Below are 25,085 nucleotides of genomic sequence, written 5' to 3'. Positions count from 1 at the left end.
AAAAACAGTGTACCAAACAACCCCCCTCACATTTGACCCTAGTTTGTGGGGAAGCCAGCAACCATCACTCATCACAGAACTTCACATCTTATATGAAAATGTAGCTGAAAGCTGAAGTAGCTTCAGTGACACATTTCCAATATCTCCATCCAACAGTTTTACAAAACATTTAGTCCACACACCTCTTTTTTTACTTTTGAAACTATCAAACTGGAATTTTACTCTCACCAAAAAAAAAGTTATAGATGTTTTAAATAGTAGGTGAGTGCAGGTCAAGAAGGCAAACATCTTGATGTTACATATTTATTTCTGTAACCTTTCAAGGACTAGAAAATAGCTGTGTGCCAAACAAACTGTGAAGCCAACACACACTATTTTAGGTAGCTTGTTTACAGCTATAGTGTGATAATTAACCTGAAGTAATTACAAAACCAGCATCCAAATATTAATCATATGATTGTAAAAATATCTCATATTATTATAGATTGTTAAAGTTTGAGTTCAAAAGTTTTTTATTGTCAATTCACTATATGTGCAGGACATACAAAAGAATCAAAATGCTGTTTCCCTCTCACGTCGTGTTAATGCTTTACCGTTTAAAAGCTAAAAGAAAGCTAAATTGTAATAAGTAAAAAATAAAACTAAGCTGTATAACCTAATTGACAAGACACTCTAGAAGATAATCCAAACCTATGTACAATCAATGACGGTATTGCAATACAGAGAGGTCGCATTTAGGCAACTTTTTAATCTCTAGAGCAATATTTCTAAAATAGTATTATGTATAGTGTGGGCCTATACATTTAGGGACAGCGTTCCTTAGGTAGAAAATAAGTTTTAATATTGTCTTTAGAGAATCTGTCATTTCACGTGCAGAATCAGCAGTAGACTGCCCACTGTATAGCAATGAAGGTCAAATGTGTCTAAGTGGAGCCCTTTACTGAAAAGTAAAAAATCATGGGTGATTGATTTACACTTAGACTTCTTTATTCACCTAATGGATCCCTGGTGTGTGACCGTTTTCTTCTTCATAAAGCCATAAGGATAACATAGATCATAGATTTTATAGATCAGTATCCCTGTTATAAACACTGTAGAGGTTTGTGTTTACAAAATGAAGACATCACAGGCTTTTTAAGAGGCTTTTATTTTGTCAGGGCATTTACAAATACATTAAATAACAAATCAAAATTGTAGAACACATTTCTACCTGGTCGAGAAAGAACACCTGCTCAAACATACCAGTAATTAATCTGACCAATTACATCGCCTCATTTAGGTAAAGGACAGAGTCAAAAAAGCTTAACAGTTTGCGTATAGAAACACGTTTTAAGCTGAACAAACTTCAATTTAATACATAAACACACATTTCAGTATCAAAATATGGAAAATTAGTTGCAAGTTTTGTAAGCAACACAGTGCAAAATTACAAATGACTAAATGCCCTGCAGCCCGTGCATTCTCTCACATAAGGTAAGAGAAAATTCACCTAAATAGAATTGATATGTTATGTGTTTGTCGGTATATTTTGTGAAAATAAATTTGAGAAGCACTGGAGAAACTGATCATGTTGATTGGAGATGGTGAAGAAGAAAAGCTGCTGCAAACAGGGCCGAAGCATTTGTCATGTCTGTGGGCAGAGAAATTAAAATCACAACATTAAATAGCAGATAACAAATCAACATCTACCATTACGCACATGTATGACACTCCTGGTGTAGAGGGGTGAAGTAGCTTCACTGAACGCTATACAATGAAGACATGTACTCACCAATCCACCAATCAGGGCCTCTGCTAACATGTTACATGTTTGGCTCTATAAAAAAAGACAAAAAACAAACAAACAGACATTTGTATATATCTCATAAAAACTGGTGAAGCAACATTTACACTAAATCTTTTCTCCATATACTTTAACAGGCTTTACAGTGCATTTAATTTCACTTTGGCTCATGTATTTTTAAACTAGTTCAGATATATAGTATACTATACAAATATGCAATTACTGAAAGCTACTTCTGTCCCACATTGTTCCCACACCATGTCATGGATAAAATTTAAAAACTTTTTTTCAAGGACCCATAATAAAAATTTCGATGATTATTCACAATGTATAACACAATCAGAGCTGTATAATTTACTCCAAATGTTAATTATATTATTATATAATTAACTGGGGTTTACCAGGGGATGTGTCCTCCCTTGTATTAATGGATATTTAGTTTATCAAGTGCAAATGACTGATAATTGTCTAGCACTTTGTATTTTGCGGGAGACCTGCTTCTGATACTTTTTTTTTTTAACTCTCTATTAATAAAATAACATTGATATTCTCTTTTTCTTTAGAGAACTTTTGGACCTTTACATAGGTATGCACTTAGTTTATTACTATTATTAGACCATTTTCAATTGATTACGAGGACATTCCACAAATATTTTTGGCTGGTTCTAACTCACCCCAGGCAAAGTCTTTCACTGTCTTCCCATGAGTGACCTTGCAGCTGTACTTGTCTCCGCCCATGGGTTTGAAGGCAACATTCTTGGTCAGATGGAAGTGCCAATCGTTCTCGAAGGCCAGGTCTGTCTGCTCGGCATTGGGGAGTTCCTCTCCGTTCTTCATGAGCTGGATGGTGATGTCAGGGGGGTGGAAGTTGCTCACATGGCAGATCAGGGTGTTGTCTTTGCCATACTGTCCTGGCTGATAGCTGTACACCTGAACCTTGGGCGGACCTAGTGGCAACACAGAGAGGGAAATTATGCTAAACTGGTCCGACCACAATTGAACTGAAAAGAATTCCCCTGTAAACAATTTAATCTGCAAACAAAAGAAGAAAATGACCTTGAATTCAATGTAACTTGTTATGAATTGCTTTACTCCTATGACGCATATATTGCCTGAAAATGTTTAAAATTCACAGCCATCAGGTCTCAATCTCAACCAAACACCTATAGGAGATATTGTTAGACAGCGCTGTCCACCAGCACAATCAAAACACCAGATGAGGAAACAGCTTTTGAAAGTTGTTAACGACGAAGCTGTTCTGGAGTCTCACGATGGAACGACTTCTTTCAACACACATTTGTCTTCAGCCATATGAGCAAATACAAACTAAGGGACTGTTCTTAGTTACCAGGGGAGGGGTGGCTAAGGTGGGAATTCTTTTTTTATATTTTTAAATGAGGCGTAGAATAAAGTGATATTGATAACTTACCACTATTTTAAGCTCAGAGTTGGTTATGTCTTTTTTCTGACGGAAGCGCTTGTTGCATATAATGTGTTTAAGGATCGTCAAATATTTGAAAATCCAATGATAATTTCTGTTTTCAGTTTGTAGCTATGATAAAAGGGGTTATTTTGGAAATCTTTAAAGAACACAATGGTTTGAAGGGGAATACAAAATACAACCATTTTAAGTTGTGTGTCCCTTCCCTAAACCAAAACCAAAAACACAAGTCCCTCCCCAGCGCTTAAAAAATTATTTGACGTGCCTCCCCCTTTTTTGCATCACACCCTCCCCCCTCATGAGTAACAAACAGTCCCTAAGTGCACCCTCCTCAACAAAATGGTACAATCAAAATGAAAGTAACCACAACAAAGGTGAGGGTCCTGTTGATTTTAAATTAACTGACCGAACAATGGAGCAATGGAGGACATGCTCCACAGTTTTAACCTCTCTCTCTCCAAACACATAGGTTTTTACCAGTGCTTTTTTCCATTCAAGCTTTTACTGAGAATTTTGAAGTTCAGTCTCTGGAGTTTGGTTTGCAGCAGGGATCCTCACTCAACAGGATCTGAGTGTACCCTGCTGAGGCCAGTGGAGGGTGCTGTCTCAACAGAGCTGGTAGGCCTATTACAGGAAATCGAAACTAAAGCCTGACTGTTTCGGGGAATTCCACCGAGTTAAAAACATGACAGACATGTTGTATAATGTTTCTCTTTTACATTTGACTCTTATATCAATCAATCAATCAATCAATTTTATTTATAAAGCCCAATATCACAACTCACAATCTGCCTCACAGGGCTTTACAGCATACGACATCCCTCATATCAGCTCTTCCATTACTTTCTAACAGATCACAGGCAGCTTACTAAAGATAGAAACCATATCTTCTGTTTGTATTTTGCATACAGGCTATTGAAAACATACAGTCTGACTAATCTGTGATGTCAATGTCGGAGGCCATTTTACTTGAAATATAGTTTTCTTCATTTCAGCATTAAAATAATAATAATAATGATAATGATATTACTTACTGTGTTTGGACTCCTCTGCACAGGCGAGAGCTACCAGAGCAGCTAGACACATAACAAGGATCTTGTCCATGTCTGATCAGTTCTTCTTTTGTTGTTTGTCAAAAGCAGGAGTAACACAGAGGTACGACCGCGCTCTTTCTTCAGAGGGCTCCACTAAAGTGAAAGTGTGGAGCCGAGCTGAGTAATAGGGTGCTCTAAGACTGCCCACTATATGACATCAACCAATCATTAATTCATATCTCACTGTTACTAGGTAAAACATGGCCAAACAGGTTTGGGACATCATGGACAGGGAAGGTTTGTGGAAACTCCCCGAATACCCACATCACATAATGTCAACAGAAAAACTGCTGCTAAGAACAAGTCAGTATGACCTCCGGGCCTTCCTGATAGGAAGAGTGTATTTCAACCCTACAGTTCACAGAAGGATAGATATCGTTCAATATTAACTATGCTTTTTGTGATCATAAGCAGTGACATGCCCCTAATGTTTCTTGTGTGTTTGTTACAAAGTACTAGTGTACTTGACACAGTGAGACAAATATTGAGACATGTTTACATATCATTTTTCTGTATTTTTCTGTATGTGTTTTGTTTTTTTCTTTAATCTTTTTGAGTGTGTGTAACTCCTATCTTCTTGTTTGTTTTCTAAAATTAAATGATTGAAATAATCATGTTGTCATAAAACTGATTGATCATCACTGATATCCAGGCCCATATGGATTCTGCGCCCACAGAACAGATTTAAAGAATACAGAGCTGCTCGTAAAACTCAGAATGTTGTCACTGTCTCCCCCACCTCCTTGTGCATGTGTGTGACAATCGTGTGTTGTATTCAGTTATCATTACAATAAAAGTTAGTGGTGTAGTGAGAAGCAAGGTCAAAAATAAGATTTACTGTTAACAGATTGTTAATAGATTGGCACATTTATTTTTGTTCTCTCTGCTCCATATTGAACCTTCCATTTTAAGCAGAAGTATTCTTGATTAAATAAAATTTCTGGTTTAAAGTTTCTATTAAAATATACTATGTAGTTCTTTTAGCCTGTTGTCATCGTAAATGAATGTTGTTTATCACATTACGAGCCAAAAATAATAATAATACTACTGTAGAATTATGCAGCAAACAACAATCTAGCAGAAATTCAAGAGCAACGTCTCTGGCCTGCACTCTGAATGCAGCATGAGTAACCTGCTCTGAGGAACAGATCTACAGTCATCTACTCAGCAGACCCTCACTGACTAATAATGATGAAAAAATTATGTATGAGGGAAAGTGGACAAAGAAGTGCAAAGACAGTAAAGCCCCCACAAAATAGCATTTGAAGTCTTTGATGCGCCTGTTTTCAACCTTTTTTGCGTGTCATGGACCCCTAATTTGATACTTTTTAGGTCATTAGCCCCCATTTGATAAGATTTTGCTTAAGGGACCTCCATCTGAAAAGATTTTGGTGGTTAGATATGATCAGTGGTGTAGCGGAGGGTATACGCAGGTATACAGAGTATACTCACCTCTTTTTCTGGTCATTTACAGTATTCAGCCAAAAACCTATTAGAATATATAGGAGAGTATACCCACTTTCTCCTTGGTAACCTACTTATCTACCTAATGGTACCCAACTTCTCAGCTACAACACTGCATATGATAAAGACCGGAATTCTAGGTTGTCAACTACAGTTGAGAAGAGGACGTTAAACCTATGATCAAAATAGTCACCCTTATGACTCTTACTTTGTAGAGCGTATGTCGATAGTGAATTAAATAGCTAAAAAATATACTATTTCCCTAATTTCTGGGCACCCTCTAGAACTCCCTCGAATAATGCTGGGGTTGTTGGACCCCTGGTTGAGAACCATGTGTAATTTATCTTCACTTCATAAGGGTGAAGGAAAAAGGCTGCTAGCCGCTAGGCCAATTAATGCAATGGGAAATGTCATAGGCATATTCTAATAAGGTTAGCATGTTGTATATGTTATGAAAATGTGTCTAGTGTTGGACATTTGTTTTGTCAGTGAATCTTGTTAGTTATAATGGAGCTGAATTTTGTAATGTTACCTTTGTTAGGCTAAATATTGCCGTTATTCCCAGCTTCAAATGAGAAGGGGAAAAGTCTGCTAGCCACTAGGCCAGTTTAGGTAATAGGAAATGTCATAGGCTATTGCTAATAATGTTAGCATGTTGTATATGTTGGTAAAACATGTCTAGTATTGGACATTTGTTTGTCGATGAACCTTGTGAGTTATAATAGAGCTGAATTTTGTAATGTTACCTTTGTTAGGCTAAATGTTGCTGTTGTTCCTGGCTTCAAATGAGAAGAGGAAAAGTCCACTAGCCACTAGGCTAATTTATGCAATGGGAAGTGTCATAGGCTATAGCTAATAATAATAGCATGTTGTGGGGAAAACATGTCAAGCAAAAGAGGAACCTTATGAGTTACCCAAATTTTGTAATTTTGTTTAATTTTGGTCGGCACATGTATGTGACTTAAGTTGATTTACAACTTTATTCAAGTGGATTTACGACTTAATTCTTGTAATAATAAGACTTTATTCTTGTAGATTTAATACTTTATTCTTGTAATATTACAACTTTACTTTTGAAGATTTCCGTCTGTATTCTCCTAGATTTACGAATTTATTCTTGTAATATTATGACTTTGTTTTTGGAGATTTCCAACTTTATTCTCGCAGATTTACTACGTTATTCTCAAAATCAAACTTTTTTTAACCTTGCCCTAATCTTCCATCGCACTTTTCAGTACTGCCAGATGGGAAATGTTAAACGATCATACCAGAGGCTTACGATCATCATCTTTTGAGGAAAATTATCACACATTAGTCATAACTACGACAACATATAGGCATGTATGTCAACACAGACATAGGATCCAAATTTTGCTATTCTCACTATGTCAGGAAATGAGACAGCACAGACTAACACCAGCTAGGCCTTCTAAACGTCACAAAATTGTCAAATTATCATACATTATGGCACTTCTGGCATTATTGATCATACAGAGGCAAAATGATTGTAAAAATATGATAGGCCTACTTATGGTACATCTGGCAATGCTGTTACTATTAAGCTGTGTTTTAAATGTGTATTAGGTGTGTTGGTCGTCTTGCAAGCTTTCTCAATGTGTCATGCGTTTTTATGATTTTGGATTTCCCCTGCCAGCATGTTATGCAGCAACAATACTTTAATGACAGTTGATGACAAAACAGAAAGTGAAATTGAGCTTTACTTGCTCTGTGTTTCTCTGTGGTTACTAAATAAAGATGAAAACATAACATTTTCAGCAACAGATTTGTTCATGAACTGTTAAATACTGGATCAACGGTGCCTCACTGATATCAGCATGCTGGTTATGGAGTGGACTCTCTACACGAGCATAAACCAGTTGCTCAGCCTGTGTTTTGCAGGTAGCCTGTCTTTACAAAAAATGGACAGAAAAGTCTCAGAAAGGCCACCAGAGCACATGACAATTTCACCGAGGTTAACCCTGAACCCGCATGGACTAGTCAAGGACAGGAAGTCTGTAGCTGACATTGGAACCAGGCCTGGATTTCATTGCTTTCCCTTCAGCAGCAGAAATACTTTTTTGTTTACAATATAAAATCAGAATTCCATAAAGAAGGCACCATTTTTTCCTCAGGGTTAGTGTATTTGAGACAATGTTGATACTTATACTGATTCCCTATGCGTGTCTCTTATAAGTCATGTGTCACTGAGTCACCCTGCTGAGCTGTTGATCCTGTTGTTCTACAATCCTTAAAACAAAAGAGCATTGTTTATCACGACAGAAGGTTGTTTCTTTCCTACATCATGTTAAGTTTACACACGTACACACACATTTATGCTTGCAAAATAAAATAAAATAAATAAAAAAGAAATGTCTGTCTTATAAAAGATGATTTCGTTCACAGCATTGTTCACTGTACAAAAAAAAGCGCTTTTTTTTTTTTTTTAAACAGCTCGCTGACGTCTCGCCTGAGCGTCCTGGCGTTGCGTTGATCACGCAAATCCACCATTCAGTAGCTACTTTTCTTTATCTAGCTGAGAAAACATTACAGTAACACCATGAGTAGTGAAAAATACCCCCGGTCTTCCATTGAAGACGACTTTAACTATGGCACGAATGTCGCTACAGCCAGTATTCAGATACGGATGGGTAAGTAAAGAAATGTTTGGGTCGTGGTGTTGACAGCACCTAGTCTAGCCACGTCAGCTAACGATAGGTAGCATTTACTTACTGTGGAATTATACATTACTGCCACTGTCAGGTTATTGTTGTTATTTGAGCTATCGTTAACCATTTATTACCTTTGTGTCCCAAAAAGTCAGCACAGTAACGTTAACGTTATTAGCTCGATGGCGCTGGTTAAACATTAGGGCAGCTAATAGTTAACGTTAGCATAGCATTGCAGTCATAACGTTGATAGCATTGATATATGGGATAAATATGGATAACACTGATAGAATAGCCTCCCTGACGTTGTTGCCTTGAGTATTGCCCGTATCACCACTGTTAAGTTAACGGAGCTGCTCGTACTGGTCCAAACTCAGCATAAAAACACAGCTGTTAATACTGGTTGGCATATAAGTAAGCCTGCTGTTAGGTTAAAGGGACAGTTCACCCCCTTATCTCAAATACATATTTTTCCTCTTACCTTTAGTGATGTTTATCAGTCTAGATAATTTTGGTGCGAGTTGCAGAGTGTTGGAGATATTGGCTGTAGAGATGTCTGCCTTCTCTCCAGTATAATAATGGAATTAGATAGCACTAAGCTTGTGCTCAAAGTGCCTAAAAAAGAAGCAAAACAGCAATGTCTGTTTCCAGAAAGCATGACCCGGCTACACAAGATAATCTCGATATAGCCGATATCTCCATCATCAACTCAGACCAAAAATATCTAGACTGATTATAGCACTACAGGTAAGAGAAAAAAATGTGTGTTTTTGATTTTGGGGTGAACTGTTTCTTTAAAACAAGCTGGTGATATTGTCTCATTCAAAGGGTGTTATCTGTGGTTCACAAATAAGTGTGCAATCTAGCTGAGTTTTACTTCTGCTGTGTCTCTGTTTCTGTCTTTGTCAATCAGACTTCCTCAGGAAGGTGTACACCCTCCTGAGCCTGCAGATCATTCTGACCACAGCCACCTCTGCCCTCTTCATGTTCTCTCAAACCATCAAGGAGTTTGTCCACACCAGGTAAGGCTGGTCTGATGAGACGTCAAGATGAGAAATGATAGCTTCTTGACTCAGTGAAATTAACATTGAAAGCTTAGTGAATCATGGACTTTTCCCTCTGTATCTATAATACCCCCCCCCCCCCCCCCCCCCCCCCAACGCCCCCCCCCCCCCCCCCCCCCCGAATATGAATATATTTATTTGCGTGTTATAACTCAGATAAGCTCTTCAGGAATCTACTCTATTTGTTCAGTGGTCTGTGGTAGTGACTGTGAGAACTAACATCAACACACATTAGTTGCTGAACATATACAATAATATTCAAATGCAAACCCATACATGTTAAAGGGCCATTTTACCCAAATCACAAAAAAAATCAAGATTACCAGACAGTGCAGATTTTTTTGTACTGTGAGATAGTCCTGTTTTGGCTATTATGGAAAACGTGATACACGTTAGGGGTGGGAATCACCAGAGGACCCACGATACGGTATTATCACAGTACTTTGGTCATGATGCAATAGAGTGTGCCAGGGCTGACGTCAAAACCCGGAAGTTTAGCATCACGCTGGTTCCCGGAAGAGAAAGTCAATGTGATTTTTGCATTGCATTTTGGATTATGTCAGAAAATAAGCTCTGTGGCTAACACAAGTTTATGATACTTACAGGTTTTGTTCAGCGAGATAATCTTCACATATGAACACCTTTCATACTGCATTTGAAGCTTAAATGTGATCGCCAGAAATAAAAAGCTAACGTTAGGCTTTAATGGACTACATGACTACTCCACGGTCGCATGACTCTTGACGTCACCGCCACTAAGCTTTCAACTGATTTCGGCCGCTTTATCTTAAAAACATTGTATAGGCCTAATGGGGAAATCGGAATGTTTAAGCTAAATAAGAAGCTGTAATGGCGGACTGCCAGCACTCTCGCCTCTTCGGGGGTGATGACGTTTAATGTCCCCGACAGGGTTTGTAGTCGTATTGAGCAACTTGTTAGCAACCGCCTTTTTTACGACACGTAAAAGCTTCAAAATTCACAAGTAGGGTATTTACTGACGTGTTTTATGTCGTAGAACAAAACCTGAAACTCGCTTACGCTTTTGTTAACCACAGACCTTATTTGAGGCATTTTACCAAAATCCCATTCAAAAAACGTATTGACTTTTAGACGAGAGAACCGGAAGTGCTAAAAGCGCTAACGGAGTTCCGGGTTTACTGGCACACTTTATATTATTCTAATATTAAATGTATTGCGATATGCTGAGTATTGGGATAAAATATTTTTGCAATATATTGCAATTTATTACCTTTTTTTCCAACTGCAAATTATTTCCCCAAAGGAAAACTTTGTCAACATCAGTTTTACCTCATAAGATAAAGTTTTCAGTCTGTTCATCTGACCATTTTCAATCAAATGTGATGCGAAGCTGACAGACTGACCAACACCATCATAAAACCTACTGCATACACCTGACAAACTGAACTGTGTGATAAAATCCAAAATAAGTTCAGATGTTTGATTTAAACGCTGACGGCGCATTTCTGATTTTCCTGTGAAATGCTGCTGACTGAGACCTCTGCTGACCCCACCAGGAATGAAAACATCAGCATCATCTTGTGGACTGAAAAAGCAATTTATTTTATTATTCTAGTACCAAAAGTTGCATTTAAATGTGTATTTGCAAAAACTAATAATGAATTTAACAAAAGATCGATATCTTTGTCTGTGATTATTGATATAACACACAAAATATCGGGATACTATGCTGTATCGTTTTTTTCCACCCACCCCAATGCACATCCTGTATACACAATCATCTGTTCTTTCTTAAAAACCACTGTTAGAATTGTTGGTCATAAATATTTTTTATGAATTATGTCCATGGAGCTAGTGTTGGCTGTGTTGTCTGACTGTGATGTTGTTTCCTTCTCAGTCCTGCGGTGGTTTTGGTCTCGGCTCTGGGCTCTCTGGTTCTTCTGCTGGCTCTGGCCATGTACAGACACCAACATCCAGTCAACCTCTACCTGCTGCTCGTATTTGTAAGCCAATTTTTTTTCTGTTAAAGCCCCACTCCAGCCAGTGTTTCTCCATTGGTGATCTTTCTCAAACAGAGAATTTGAATGTGGTTAATAGTCGGACATAATCCACAGTCACTAGATTGCCGTTCTAGTGTATGTGTCATTTCTCTCACACCACAAACGAACCGCGCCAGAGTCCATTTGGAAGTGGACTGTGACTCACCTTTTCAAGCAGTCTTGGTTGGATTGTGTGATCTGCACCAGGGTTCGATTGACAGCTTTCACACCAGCCCAAACAAACCGTAGTAACCATGCAAATGGACCTGAGTTTGTTTTGACCGAACCAAACAGGTTAGGTGTGAAATTACCCTTAAATTAATATTTCCTGTCAATTTATAATTATTTTTGGTAAGTAAGTTAGCCATATGATACCACCTGGAGGTCTCTGTGCATCTGCCAGGAAAAGTCTGCTCATTTTATTGTCACTGGCAAAGTCATCTTCCCGTTTTAGCAACAGCCTTTTTTTTTGTAAGCCTAGTTTTGTCAGGAAATGACAATCCTAAGAACTGCCTAAGAAGTGCTAAAATACACTCGGGAAGTAGTTAATTGTTTTATCTTTGTAAAATTGAGACCAGCTGGTTGGTGAATGCACGACAGTAAATCCTACTATGTGTATTTACAGTATTCCTTCCATTTATTTCCATATCCTGTCTCTTATGATGCTAGACTAGCCGCTCAGTGACTATGATCTTTACAGTAGCTTGTTATATTAGCTCCTAGCTTGTTAGCGTGTAAGCGTCACTAATTGTGTCTTGTTTTCAGACTCTGTTGGAAGCAGTTTCTGTGGCCACAGCATGTGAGTATTTTTCTTAAGGAGTGGGTCAGTTTCCATTCTGTGAGCCCATTTGCAGACTGAGCTGACTGCAGAGTTTTCCTCTCCACAGTGACCTTCTATGAATACTCCACTGTGCTGCAAGCCTTGTTCCTGACCTGTGCTGTGTTTGCTGGATTGACAATCTACACGTTTCAGTCCAAGAGAGACTTCAGCAAATTGGGAGCAGGGTGAGTGTGTTCTGGCTACTGCTCAGTGTTGTTTTTCTTTTAACAAAGCTGCTGTGTCCCTCCGCTAGAGGGAGGCACTATCACAGCATCTGATCTGTTGTGTCTTTACAGACTGTTTGCCTGCCTGTGGATCCTCCTCATTGCAAGCTTCATGAGGGTAAGTGACATTAATGTGTCTGTTTCATATGAAAGAAATGAAAAATGAGAAAAAGACAAAGAAGAAAGCTGCAGTCAGGCAGAAAAGAGGTTGTGAAGCTTTGGACGTGTTGCTACACGTGAAACATGACCCAACAGGTGTGCTGTGAGTAACAGTTCGCTGAGTCTAAAGGCTTATTAGACACCAAAACACTGCACAGTGGTTTAGAATACTACGAGAAAGGATTGTACAACTCTGTATAATTATCACAGGGAAATTCTATTTTCCACTTTTTGTATCTATTAGAATTTAATGTACCAGGAGTAGTCACTTACATGTATCTGTTTGGCCAGTAAAACACCTTGTCAGATGTTGCTGCATTAAGCCAGATTCCATTTTCTTATTCCTCCGCACCGGCACTAGCCATGGCTGGAGCCATTATGTTTTCTATGGAGTTAGATTTGTCTCATTAATACCTGTAAATGCACAGAGGGTGATCTACAAATATTTCTTGATCTGCACACATTTCATAATTATGTGTGTGAACAGATCGACAATCTGTGTGTAAATGTGTAATCTGTAAATATAAAACACATTCCACAAATACAAAAAACATCTGTGAATACATTAAATTAATTTGCAAATAAATGAAAAGCATATGTGAATATCTTCCTAACATTTACAACTTTTGAACAGGCATTTGTGAACTCAGTTTTTATTTGTGAATCGAAAAAACATTTGTGGATCTCAGTTCTACGCGTTTTCGTCCTAACGAAAATGCACTCGTATCACTTGGCCATCTTTGGATAGCACGTGATCACCCAGCTGATGATGTCATTTCTGCATGTGAAAGTAAGAGCACGCAGTCTTTCTATGAGCTGTTTTTTGTTGTTGCTTTTTTTAATAATAATCAGCGATAAGTAACGTGCATTCATTGTTTTATGTTAATGTCATACAGTGAGTATTAGTGTGTGTTTATTTGTTCTATGTATCTGGCACACACTTTTGTATACATTTCTGTGAGTATGAAAGGCACGGTGGCTTGGCTGCTTCTTCAGTTGGCAGTTATCAGCCAACTCATCCTTTATATTTTTCATTTCGAGTAGGATTAAAGTCACAAAGCACTTCACATCTTATTATTAGTGTACTCTTACTAATTTAGTTGTAATGTCTGTGCTGACTGCACCGTGTTTAGTTAGGTTACATCGTTTCAGTGAGGTTACATTAACTGTTGTAAGATATAACAAGTGGCAACACCCTGGTTAAGATCTTTGATAGAACAGCTGTTGGTGTTGGTAGCTCTTTTTGTTTAGAAATGTAATATTGTAGTTAGCTACTGAAGCAGCATCTGCTGCCATGGCAACAGTAAACATTTATGTTGCGGGCTGGGGGGGCGAAAGCAGGGTGCAGCATTTTATACATTGTAAATAGACCAGAAGTCAGTACCATCCAACCTGTAAAGAGGGCCACAGTAGAAGATGATGGTGAATGACATCCAGACATCTCTCCACAACCTTTCAATGCTAGTGTAATCAGTAGTAAATTATGGGGTTTAAGATTTAGACATTTTCAGCACAGCATTTAAAAGACCATTTTATCGTTAAACAATAATAGAAATTAAACACAGCTATTCATAAAATATATTTGTATTCATAAGAATGAATAAAAATGCAAAATATAAGTGTAGGCCTACCTACATCTGATCTAATCCATGCAGTCTATGTTCTAACTGCTGAGTTTTCTAGTTTCAATAGATCCATAAGTCATGATGACACAAAAACACTTTGACCAGTAGATGGTGGTAGCAGGTCTGCTGGCCAAACAAAGACAACTGCCAACTGATTATACATATAGAAAATACCAATTATGCTAAAAATAACAAATGGGGTGCATGATTACAATAAATGCAATGGTAAGTGAAACATGACACAAGTTATCTTTTACAGGTTGGATGGTACTGACTTCTGGTCTATTAACAATGTATAAAATGCTGCACCCTGCTTTCGTCCCCCCAGCCCGCATCGAGTGCATTTTCGTTCGGACCGGCGGAAATTTTGTCTCAAAAATCCATGTGTGTAAAAAGCAAATCCACATGCGTAGAACTAAGATCCACAAATGTTTTTTCGATTCACAAATAAAAACTGAGTTCAAATGTTAGGAAGATATTCACAAATGTTTTTCATTTATTTGCAAATTAATTTAATGTATTCACAGATATTTTTTGTATTTGTGGAATGTGTTTTATATTTACAGATTACACATTTACACACAGATAGTTGATCTGTTCACACACATAATTATGAAACGTGCAGATCAAGAAATATTTGTAGATCACCCTCTGTGCATTTACAGGTATTAATGAGACAAATCTAACTCCATAGTTTTCAGGTTGTCAGTCCGTCTGTATATACACAGATCCATCCCATTCTTGTGAATGCAATATCTCAAGAACGCCTTGAGGGAACTTCCTCAAGTTTGGCAAAATTATCCACTTAGACTAAACAATGAACTGATTAGATTTGGTGGTCAAAGGTCACTGTGACCCTGTGTCTATCATATTCTCGTGAACGCAATATCTCAGGAAGGTCTAAAGGGAATTCCCTCAAATTTGGCAAAAAAAGTCAACTTAGATGCAAGGAAGAACTGACAAAAAATTGGCGGTTGAAGGGCAAGGTGTCTGTGATCTTGGTTCCTCTCATTCTCATGAGTACAATAGCCTTGAGGGAATCGTCTTAAATTTCACAAAAATGTCCACTTGGACTCAATGGTGAACTGCTTAGATTTTGGTGTTTATAGATCACTGTGATCCTGTATCTGTGTCATTCTTGAGAAAACAATATCTCAAGAACGCCATGAGGAAATTTCTTCAAATTTGGCTCAAATGTCCACTTGGACTCAAACATGAACTGATGAGATTTTGGTGGTCAAAAGTCAAGGTCAGTTGCGTCTGTCTCATTTTCGTGAGAGCAGTATCTCAAGAAGGCCTCAAAGGAATTTCCTCAAATTTGGCACAAATGTCCACTTGAGTGCAAGGATAAACTGACTAGGTCAAGGTCACCATGACCTCACAAAAACATGTTTTTGGCCATAATGCAAGAATTCATACATTGAATATGACAAATTTTTACACAAATGTCCAATAGGAGAAGATGATGAAATGATGACAATTTATATCCAAAAGGTCAAAGGTCACCTTCACTGTGCCATTATAATGTTCTGCACAAACACTTTTCTGGCTATTATTTAACTCCATAACTCAGGAACAGAAGGGGAGACAATTGGTTAGACACTGAATTGGTGACACTAATTAATTTAAATCTGAACGAATGCATATTCTAAAATGCGTGAATTATCTACGTTTACAGTATGCAGCTTCTTTCGCAGCAACATTGAAAGCACTGTCAACTGTCATGGCTACATACACTGAACAAAAATATAAACACAACACTTTTGTTTTTGCTCCCGTTTTTCATGAGTTGAACTCAAAGATCTAAAACATTTTCTATATACACAAAAGACTATTTCTCACAAATATTGTTCACAAATCTGTCTAAATCTGTATTAGTAAGCACTTCTCCTTTGCCGGGATAATGCATCCCACCTCACAGGTGTGGCATATCAAGATGCTGATTAGACAGCATGATTATTGCACAGGTGTGCCTTAGGCTGGCCACAATAAAAGGCCACTCTAAAATGTCCAGTTTTATCACACAGCACAATGCCACAGATGTCGCAAGTTTTGAGGGAGCGTGCAATTGGCATGCTGACTGCAGGAATGTCCACCAGAGCTGTTGCCTGTGAATTGAATGTTCATTTCTCTATCATAAGCCATCTCCAAAGGCGTTTCAGACAGTTTGGCAGTACATCCAACCAGCCTCACAACCGCAGACCACGTGTAACCACACCAGCCCAGGACCTCCACATCCAGCATGTTCACCTCCAAGATCGTCTGAGACCAGCCACCTGGCCAGCTGCTGCAAAAATCGGTTTGCATAACCAAAGAATTTCTGCACAAACTGTCAGAAACCGTCTCAGGGAAGCTCATCTGCATGCTCATCGTCCTCATCGGGGTCTCGACCTGACTGCAGTTCGTCGTCGTAACCGACTTGAGTGGGCAAATGCTCACATTGGCGATGGCGTCTGGCACGTTGGAGAGGTGTTCTCTTCACGGATGAATCCCGGTTTTCACTGTTCAGGGCAGATGGCAGACAGCATGTGTGGCGTCGTGTGGGTGAGTGGTTTGCTGATGTCAACGTTGTGGATCGAGTGGCCCATGGTGGCGGTGAGGTTATGGTATGGGCAGGCGTATGTTATGGACAATGAACACAGGTGCATTTTATTGATGGCATTTTGAATGCACAGAGATACCGTGACGAGATCCTGAGGCCCATTGTTGTGCCATTCATCCACGACCATCACCTCATGTTGCAGCATGATAATGCACGGCCCCATGTTGCAAGGATCTGTACACAATTCCTGGAAACTGAAAACATCCCAGTTTTTGCGTGGCCAGCATACTCACTGGACATGTCACCCATTGAGCATGTTTGGGATGCTCTGGATCGGCGTATACGACAGCGTGTTCCAGTTCCTGCCAATATCACGCAACTTCGCACAGCCATTGAAGAGGAGTGGACCAACATTCCACAGGCCACAATCAACAACCTGATCAACTCTATGCAAAGGAGATGTGTTGCACTGCGTGAGGCAAACGGTGGTCAGACCAGATACTGACTTGTTTTCTGACCCCCCCAGACCCCCCCAATAAAGCAAAACTGCACATTTCAGAGTGGCCTTTTATTGTGGCCAGCCTAAAGCACACCTGTGCAATATTCATGCTGTCTAATCAGCATCTTGATATGCCACCCCTGTGAGGTGGGATGGATTATCTCGGCAAAGGAGAAGTGCTCACTAACACAGATTTAGACAGATTTGTAAACAATATTTGTGAGAAATGGTCTTTTGTGTATATAGAAAATGTTTTAGATCTTTGAGTTCAGCTCATGAAAAATGGGAGCAAAAACAAAAGTGCTGCGTTTATATTTTTGTTCAGTATATGATACTGGATAGACATGGATGTAGACTGTAACTGCACCTTGACTAGTTCGCAGAGACATATAACCTTAAGGCAGTAATTCTAGTTTGCCACAAGACTCCATGTTTTTTTTGCTTGATTCCTCTGTGTTGTGACGTTTATAGCATCAACAGCAAGGCCACACACACACACACACACACACACACACACACACACACACTAATGCATACTGAGTCAGTCGAAAGTGTGAAAGGAAGCAAACAGATCGGCTGTAGGCACTGCAAAGTTAGGTAAAGACACATCCACTCAAGTTCAAACATGTTTCACTTTTACATGTATCCTAAATTGGATGACACCTCTTCATGACTGTGTGGCGACAGGAAGGAGCCTTACACACAACAGCAGACACACCACACACACTGTCAGTATGGGCAGTTATAGGGATTGTTTGTATTGTCTATTGGAAAACTCATTTGTTGTCTGTGTTCAAAACACAACACACTGTAACAACACTTACATGGCTGTGAATGAAGAGCATGGCTATGCTCAAGGCAAGTATTGTGCTGTTATGGTATGTACTACATTACCAAAAGTATGTAGACACCTGAACATTTCATATGTGATGCGCAGGGGGGGCTTTATCTCTTAACTGTTTTTACAGTCAGCAACTCCGGTTTGACATTTGACAAAGCTGCTCTTGTACTCTGTCACATACATACTTAAGAGACTCAAAAGCCTTAGGAAAGGTGGGTGTATAGCAATTCTGCCCAATGCATTTAATGTATATTGTAAATAATACAGGGCTCAGAACCGACCCCTGTGATACCACCATGAAGATTTGCAGTACCTCCGAGGTGGCACCCTATAACTTAATAGCTTGCGTTCTGTCAATTAGATAGTTTGTAAACGACCCAACTGCATGCTCAGAAAAAACAATTTCTGTTCGCGCATGATTGGAATATTGTGGTCAGTAGTATCAAAGGCCTTAGAGAGGTCTATAGAAAGACAAGGGCAGCATTGCTTGTTATCTAGTGCTTCGGTTATGTTGTTTATGACCTTCATGACAGCAGTAACAATTCTAGTTTGCGGAATCCTGACTGAATTATTGACAGTATAGAGCATGTGCTGCTTTCAACTATTTACTAACTTTTTTTCCAGTCCGTATGTGACAAACCAATACAAAAAAAACAAACAAACAACAAAAAAAACAATGGCATGCTCGTCCACTGCACAGCCCTGTACATGGCTCTGGTCTATGACTATTGGGAAAGGAGCCCATTGCCTATTTTTAGGGGTTTTTCCTCCGTCAAAACAATTTGCAGAATTTTGGCTCTAAAAGTGTATGATTCAATTTATCTGTTAGTAATTGTAACAGTAAAGTATAGCTGGAGTCAAAGGTTAGTGCTCCAAGCTGGATGACAACATTCAGTGCATTTACATGCACAGTTAAGTGGAGCTACGGTTATAGCTCAACTAGGCCATTTAATTGGACTACTGTACTTGTCCCAGTATACAAGCACGGGAGGGGAATTGATTTGTTGATGGAAGTATGTGCGACTCCGCTATGATACATGGCCATATGCCCCCTTTCAGCTTGTTAGTATTAGACCTTCTTCCAGTCTACCTATTACGTCACAGACCAAACAATGGACAAACAAGTTTGCTACGTTAGCTAGCGGCGAACTGGTACCATGGTTGACAACCATGGTTGTACAGCTCTGTACATTTTGTACGTGCTGTAGGCTTTACTTTTTGTACAGATGAGATGCACGCTGGATGTAGATTTGGCCATTATGTTACTGACTCCTTCTTCTGTTACGCAATTATTGCTATTTGACCTTTTGGTCAAAGCCCGGGGTGGAAACTGTGGAGCATGCGCAGAGTTCATTTTGGGTCTGATCGACTGTATACGTGCCGGAGTAATTGGACTCCCAATTGCATTATTTTTTTTTAGTCGGACTTTGAGAAATTTGATTTAGTATGATTTAAATTTTTAAAAGTACGGTTTTAGTTGGACAAACACAATAACTTGATTTTCTCTGATGTCATGTAAACGTACTGATTGTTAGTGTGTAAGCAGGAGCCCTCAGTGCCGTTAGCCCCACCCAGCTAAATAATCACCAGCCACTGCTGCTGGACAGTGGTCTGTTCAGGGAAAGGACAGGGACAGAGCTAAAGGGGGCAGCAGGTGAATCACTACTGAGATATCCAACATCAGCTGCTGCTAATCAAACAAACTGGTTTTCAAAGCGCTGTAGCACTTGTTCTCTGACAAACTGTAACTCTACTCTACTTAACACATATGCACTTTCACTACTGATAGGCAGCGTAATTCAGTCTGCACCGCCTCTCCATCACACACTTGCACATGCATCGTTAACTATGTCACTGAGAACTGTTGGGTATGTTGTAACATAAGGATGTGACTGAAATTCGGTTGGTTAGAGACTCATAATGAAATAACTTTTAGAGTAATTGCCCAACTCTATAGAGGAGGCTGTGGAACAGAGTTGTCCACATACTTATGGCCATTTCGTAAAGAACACTGATATTCCAACTCTTAGAATAACCACTCCATGTTGTAGGCAAAGTTCCACGTCACATCACACAGGAGCCCAGTATTCATGCTGACTCTGTTCTCTCTGCAGTTTTTCTTCAACAGTGACAGCACAGAGCTGGTCATGGCCGGAGCCGGAGCCCTGGTCTTCTGCGGCTTCATCATCTACGACACCCACCTGCTGATGAAGCAGCTCTCTCCCGAGGAGCACATCCTGGCCTCCATCAACCTCTACTTGGACATTGTCAACCTCTTCCTGCACATCCTTCGTCTCCTGGATTCCATGAAGAAGCACTGAGAGCTGATGGAGCACTTCATACTGCTTCACTCAGCTCAATGGAAACCCACAGATATGCCTGTGCTGTGATTACCTTGTGTTCATGTGAGTTTCTGTCCTGGGGTTTAGCCAAACTTTGATTTTAGAGAGGACTCTTCATGAAAAAAAAAACCTGTCTGTGCATCTGCACTTGCTTCATCTGAAACCCCAAAATACTGGTCATGTTAGAAAAAGCTCAGTGACTGAAAGGTACACTACCTGATTTTCTATAGAGCCCACTAGCACCCCAACTGCCCCTTTTGCAACTCACCTTGTGTTTTTGGCCCTGTGCACACTTGGTATTAACATGCAACCTAGGTGATCTGATCTCAAGTGGACAGCTCTCAGTACACGTGTGAATGAACACAATGCGTCCTCGATGTGTCTTAAGATCTGATCACTCTGACTACATTTAGAGGTGGTCTGGGTGTCATATGGCCACATTCTTTCAGCAGTGTTTATGAAGGACTGCCTACTCAGCTGACGTCCTAGACAGATTCCCACTGGATAATTAAACTTACGGTTGCTGGCTGCTGGTAGATGCAACATCTTCCTGGGCCGTTTAGATATATATACAGTTCTGTTATTCATTGCATCCACACACTCTTGCAGCGCAGAGTGAGTGAAAGTTAATGCCCTGAGTCTAAAAAGTTTGCGTTCACTCACAGCAGCTGCTCCTCTCATCCATCGATCTGATCAGCTTTGATCGGATCGACTGATCAATTATTCATCTTGCCACTGAAAAATCCACAACAGCTGCTTAGGGAAAAAACAGAAGAGCTCTGCCTGCACTGTGTTCACAGACCCGCAAAAACCTCAGAATTTAGAGAAGGGACACAGATTGATGTACGATACACAGTCAAGAAAAAAACCCCTGAAAGATAGATGCGAAAGGTGTATTTACATGGATAATTCGTGGTGGTGTGTCAAACGCTTTCTCAGTCTCTTTGTCTTCAGAATGTCTTGCCTTCGTCATCTTTCAAATGGTGTGCCTGTTCAGCTCAGAGGCCTTCCCAGCTCTCTCCCCAGGTGCGACGGGTGCTAGGTGTGATGTCAGTGTTGACCCTGCCTCCTACCACTTGTCTAAATCACACCCACATCTACAAGACATTCATTAAACTACAAATAAAGCTATCATAACAAGGACACAGCTGTTTTGGTGACAGTGTGCTAGAAGCTCTATAACTTGCACATTTTATGCCAAGTTGGATGAAGTGATATAGGACTGTCAATTGTTCTGCCCTAGGTAAGGAGACATGTTGAGTGCTGCTGACAGCGTTATCTCCAGCTTTACTGACACAGCCACTAATGTAACTAGCAAGCATGGTATGGAGTAGCTAGCAAAAGTGTGGAAGTAATAACTATGCGGGGCAGTTACGAAAGCTGAACATAAGTGGTCAGCTGGAGATGCATTATGAACAGCAATATGACTGTCTACTTGTATTCAGATCACCGAAATGCATGTTAATACCAGGGGTCTCACTAATAAACATTGCATACGCACAAAATGAGGCCTAAAAGAGGTGTACGCCACTTCCTAAGGAAAAGTTGCGATCTATAAAAACAGACTTGACGGGAGAAACTTTGACATTTTGGAGACAGGAAATTGGCGACGCAGATTGTGAGGTGGAAGTCTGATTGTAGAAATTGTCTTTTTTTTTTTTATTTGGCGCACAGCATTTTTGGCTTATGTCCGTATGTACATTTTTAGTATGGATCCTACTTACTGTTTTATAAATGAGAACCCAGGTCTAAGCAGGCTCAGTGATTAAGAGAGCTGCAGTCAGCCTGTTCGTTTTCTCTTGCAGTGCCTCTTTTTACACAGTGACAATGTTTTTATTTTGGTTGACAATCGCTTCAGTGAACATTGCTCAAACAAGAGGAAACAGTGCATTTTTTGGGATTGATCTATATTTTATGCCACTGTATGTGGGATTAAGTCAAAATAAAGTACATTGGAGCATTTTGTCATATGAGGCACTAGTAGACGCTGTAACAAATTTAAAGTGCATTTCTCAGAGTATATGTTTTTAACAGTGTCTCTCTGGTTGGTTTCATATCTATCATTCCATTAATTTATTCTCAGATTGAATTTATTGTTGAATGTTTTCAGTGTTGTCAAAAAGAGGTAGTTAATATTCTATTGGTATCACTGCACCCCTTTCATAGTTCACATCTGCTACTGATGTACAACAGCAAGAAGATGATTAATTCGAAGTAAGTGCATGCCCCGGGTTTATTGATATCTGTGATTGTACATAATTTAATGGTGTAAATGTAACAGTGTACAGTTTAATATTGAAGTTAGTGAAGAGTAAAATCTAAAGACTATATTGTACTATGTAATTCTATTTATGCAATCTCAAGCTATGGGGCATGGATAAATGCTTTATTTGTTCTTAATAAGGGATTTAATTAAAAGACTACATGCATTGTGTTTTATTTCCAAACTACAGAAGTGTTTGTCTAAAATGACATGTAATTGACTCTTGGTTTTGTATTACATTTACAGCAGATTTGTCTTTCTCTTATTGTTTGTTTTGTTAATTAGAATTATGCTGATATTTGTTTGCCCTTTAACTGCTGTAAACTCTGTTGTCAAACATTCTTTATAGAGTGGCCACAGTCGTGAAAATAAAGATTGCTATATTTTCCAAATGGAAAAAGTATGAGGGAAAGTACAAACTTCCTGATACAAAGATTGTTTTTTTCCCCCACTTTTTGACCTGTTTTTGTGTACGTGTATTATCTGTAGGAAGATCTTTCAGCTATACATACACATTTTGTCCCACTGTTGCACAGCATCAAAACTAGATGACTAAATTGTCAAAATTACATGTTCTGTCTCAATTTTTCCCCAACCTGACACTGTGGTACAGTGGTTATCATTGTTGCCTCACAGTAAGAGGGTTCCTGGTCTCAACCCGGGGTGGGGGAGCCCTTCTGTGCGGAGTTTGCATGTACTTCCCTTGTCAGCATGAGTTTTCTCCGGGTACTCCAGTTTCCTCTCCCAGTCCAAAGACATGCAGGATAGGTCAGTTGGTGACTCTAAATTGGCCATAGGTGTCAAAGTGCTTTTTACACAACGATTCACATTCACCTGCACGATATTGGATTTTTTGCCGATATCCAATATGCCAATATATAACTCATTTGACCAATAACAAATACCAATATTGATATATCCATTTTTTCCCTACCTAACTGATCACTGATTCTCTTCTGTAGTGTAATTAACGTCATACTATGCGTGTAGCCTTGGACCAAGAAGTTCATTGCATGAACGTCTTGAAAACGAACCCCGTTTTTCGTTTGAGGTTCCCGGTCTAGACCGTTTCACGTCTCCATAAACGTTCAAATCAAACATGTAATGTACTCACCTCATAGGCACAGATGTTAGGAAGTTGTACGGGGGTTGCCGTGTGTTTGTATATCCGTTATTGTTCAATAAACATGCATTTTTATCTCGGGATGTCTTGAAATTTTCTTCACCCCTTCTTCGTCCTGCAATGAATGAGTGCACCGACTTTCTACTACGCCACAGCGCCACATTAGCGGTTGGGAGGTGTATTGCACATTGGTAGTAAGTAAATTTCAAGACATCCCGTTTATGGAGATGTGAATCGGTCTAGACCGGGAACCCCCAAACGAAAAACGTTGTTCGTTTTCAAGACATCTTGGTCCAAGGCTAACTATGCATGCATACTCTTATCATGATGTTCCATGGGCAGATGGAGACATGAAATACAATGCTTTTCAATGTATGTACTATTCATTCACTGTGGAAAATAAGACAAAGCATTAAAGATTAAAAGTTTAAAGTTCCACTGATTGTCACACACCTGAGTGTGTGAAATTTGTTCTCCGCATTTGACCCATCCCCTGAGGGAGCGGTGAGCAGCAGTGGTGCCGCGCTCGGGAATCATATGGTGATCTAACCCCCCAATTCCAACCCTGGTGGCTGATACAGATGATGCACTGATATTATCAATATGTTAGCTGATTGAGGGCTGCACAGTAAAAGTGCAAATTATGACATACTTTTTTAAATGACATTTTAATTACTTTTTAAATAGATTTTATTTCTGAGATTTATTTTACATTTCTTCAAGATAAAAACACAGACATGAGAAATACAAGACAGAAAGCAAAACAAAAAAAAAAAAGATGAAAACTGATTAATAAAAAAATAAACAATGGTAATAATAGTAGCAATAATAATGATAAGATAAAGGGTAAAACACTGTCAGTTAAAGGAAAGAAAGTACAATTATGGTATATGCCAGGTTGTACTATAAGGAGGTTGTCCACAAGAAGGTTGAGGCGTGGTTGGTCAGGAAAGGTCCAATGGAGACCTGGTGTCCAGATGGATCGATAAACAGTGTACAGTCCAATGCAAGGAAGGATCCAATGTGGTTAGGCAGACTCTCTACACTTTTGATATGTTTAATAAAGGGTCCCCAGATTTTAGAAAAACTTGATGAGGGAGTTAGACAGAGTGCACCG

General features: G+C 39.3%; 2 protein-coding genes across 2 annotated transcripts; one reads left to right on the top strand and one right to left on the bottom strand.

Moving 5' to 3' along the window:
• Positions 1-1,128: 1,128 nt before the first annotated feature.
• On the bottom strand, positions 1,129-4,423 carry LOC117249641 (beta-2-microglobulin-like). Its single transcript, XM_033615388.2, has 4 exons — positions 4,259-4,423; positions 2,458-2,730; positions 1,772-1,816; positions 1,129-1,630 (listed from the first exon to the last, which is right to left on the bottom strand). Exons 1-3 carry the CDS (start codon positions 4,326-4,328, stop codon positions 1,803-1,805), a joined length of 357 nt encoding a protein of 118 aa, XP_033471279.1. The 5' UTR covers positions 4,329-4,423; the 3' UTR covers positions 1,129-1,630; positions 1,772-1,802.
• A 3,827-nt stretch (positions 4,424-8,250) lies between these two features.
• tmbim4 (transmembrane BAX inhibitor motif containing 4) lies at positions 8,251-23,245 on the top strand. The gene is made up of 7 exons (XM_033614990.2): positions 8,251-8,430; positions 9,362-9,470; positions 11,389-11,494; positions 12,296-12,329; positions 12,418-12,535; positions 12,647-12,692; positions 20,355-23,245. The coding sequence occupies exons 1-7, from the start codon at positions 8,340-8,342 to the stop codon at positions 20,559-20,561; spliced, it is 711 nt and encodes a 236-aa protein (XP_033470881.1). The 5' UTR covers positions 8,251-8,339; the 3' UTR covers positions 20,562-23,245.
• The last annotated feature ends 1,840 nt before the right edge of the window (positions 23,246-25,085 follow it).

Source organism: Epinephelus lanceolatus, chromosome 23 (assembly GCF_041903045.1).
Source record: "Epinephelus lanceolatus isolate andai-2023 chromosome 23, ASM4190304v1, whole genome shotgun sequence".
In the NCBI taxonomy this organism is placed as follows: domain Eukaryota; kingdom Metazoa; phylum Chordata; class Actinopteri; order Perciformes; family Serranidae; genus Epinephelus; species Epinephelus lanceolatus.
Note: the sequence above shows the minus strand (reverse complement) of the source record. Positions and strands in the feature narration are given on the sequence as shown.

Bases quoted from the DNA above. Each gene is read 5' to 3' on its own strand.
- LOC117249641 (XM_033615388.2), bottom strand. From the start codon at position 4,328: ATGGACAAGATCCTTGTTATGTGTCTAGCTGCTCTGGTAGCTCTCGCC. The intron at 2,731-4,258 runs GTAAGTAATATC...TGTTGCCACTAG, and splicing joins TGCAGAGGAGTCCAAACACA to GTCCGCCCAAGGTTCAGGTG.
- tmbim4 (XM_033614990.2), top strand. From the start codon at position 8,340: ATGAGTAGTGAAAAATACCCCCGGTCTTCCATTGAAGACGACTTTAAC. The intron at 11,495-12,295 runs GTAAGCCAATTT...TCTTGTTTTCAG, and splicing joins TCTACCTGCTGCTCGTATTT to ACTCTGTTGGAAGCAGTTTC. The intron at 12,330-12,417 runs GTGAGTATTTTT...TCCTCTCCACAG, and splicing joins AGTTTCTGTGGCCACAGCAT to TGACCTTCTATGAATACTCC.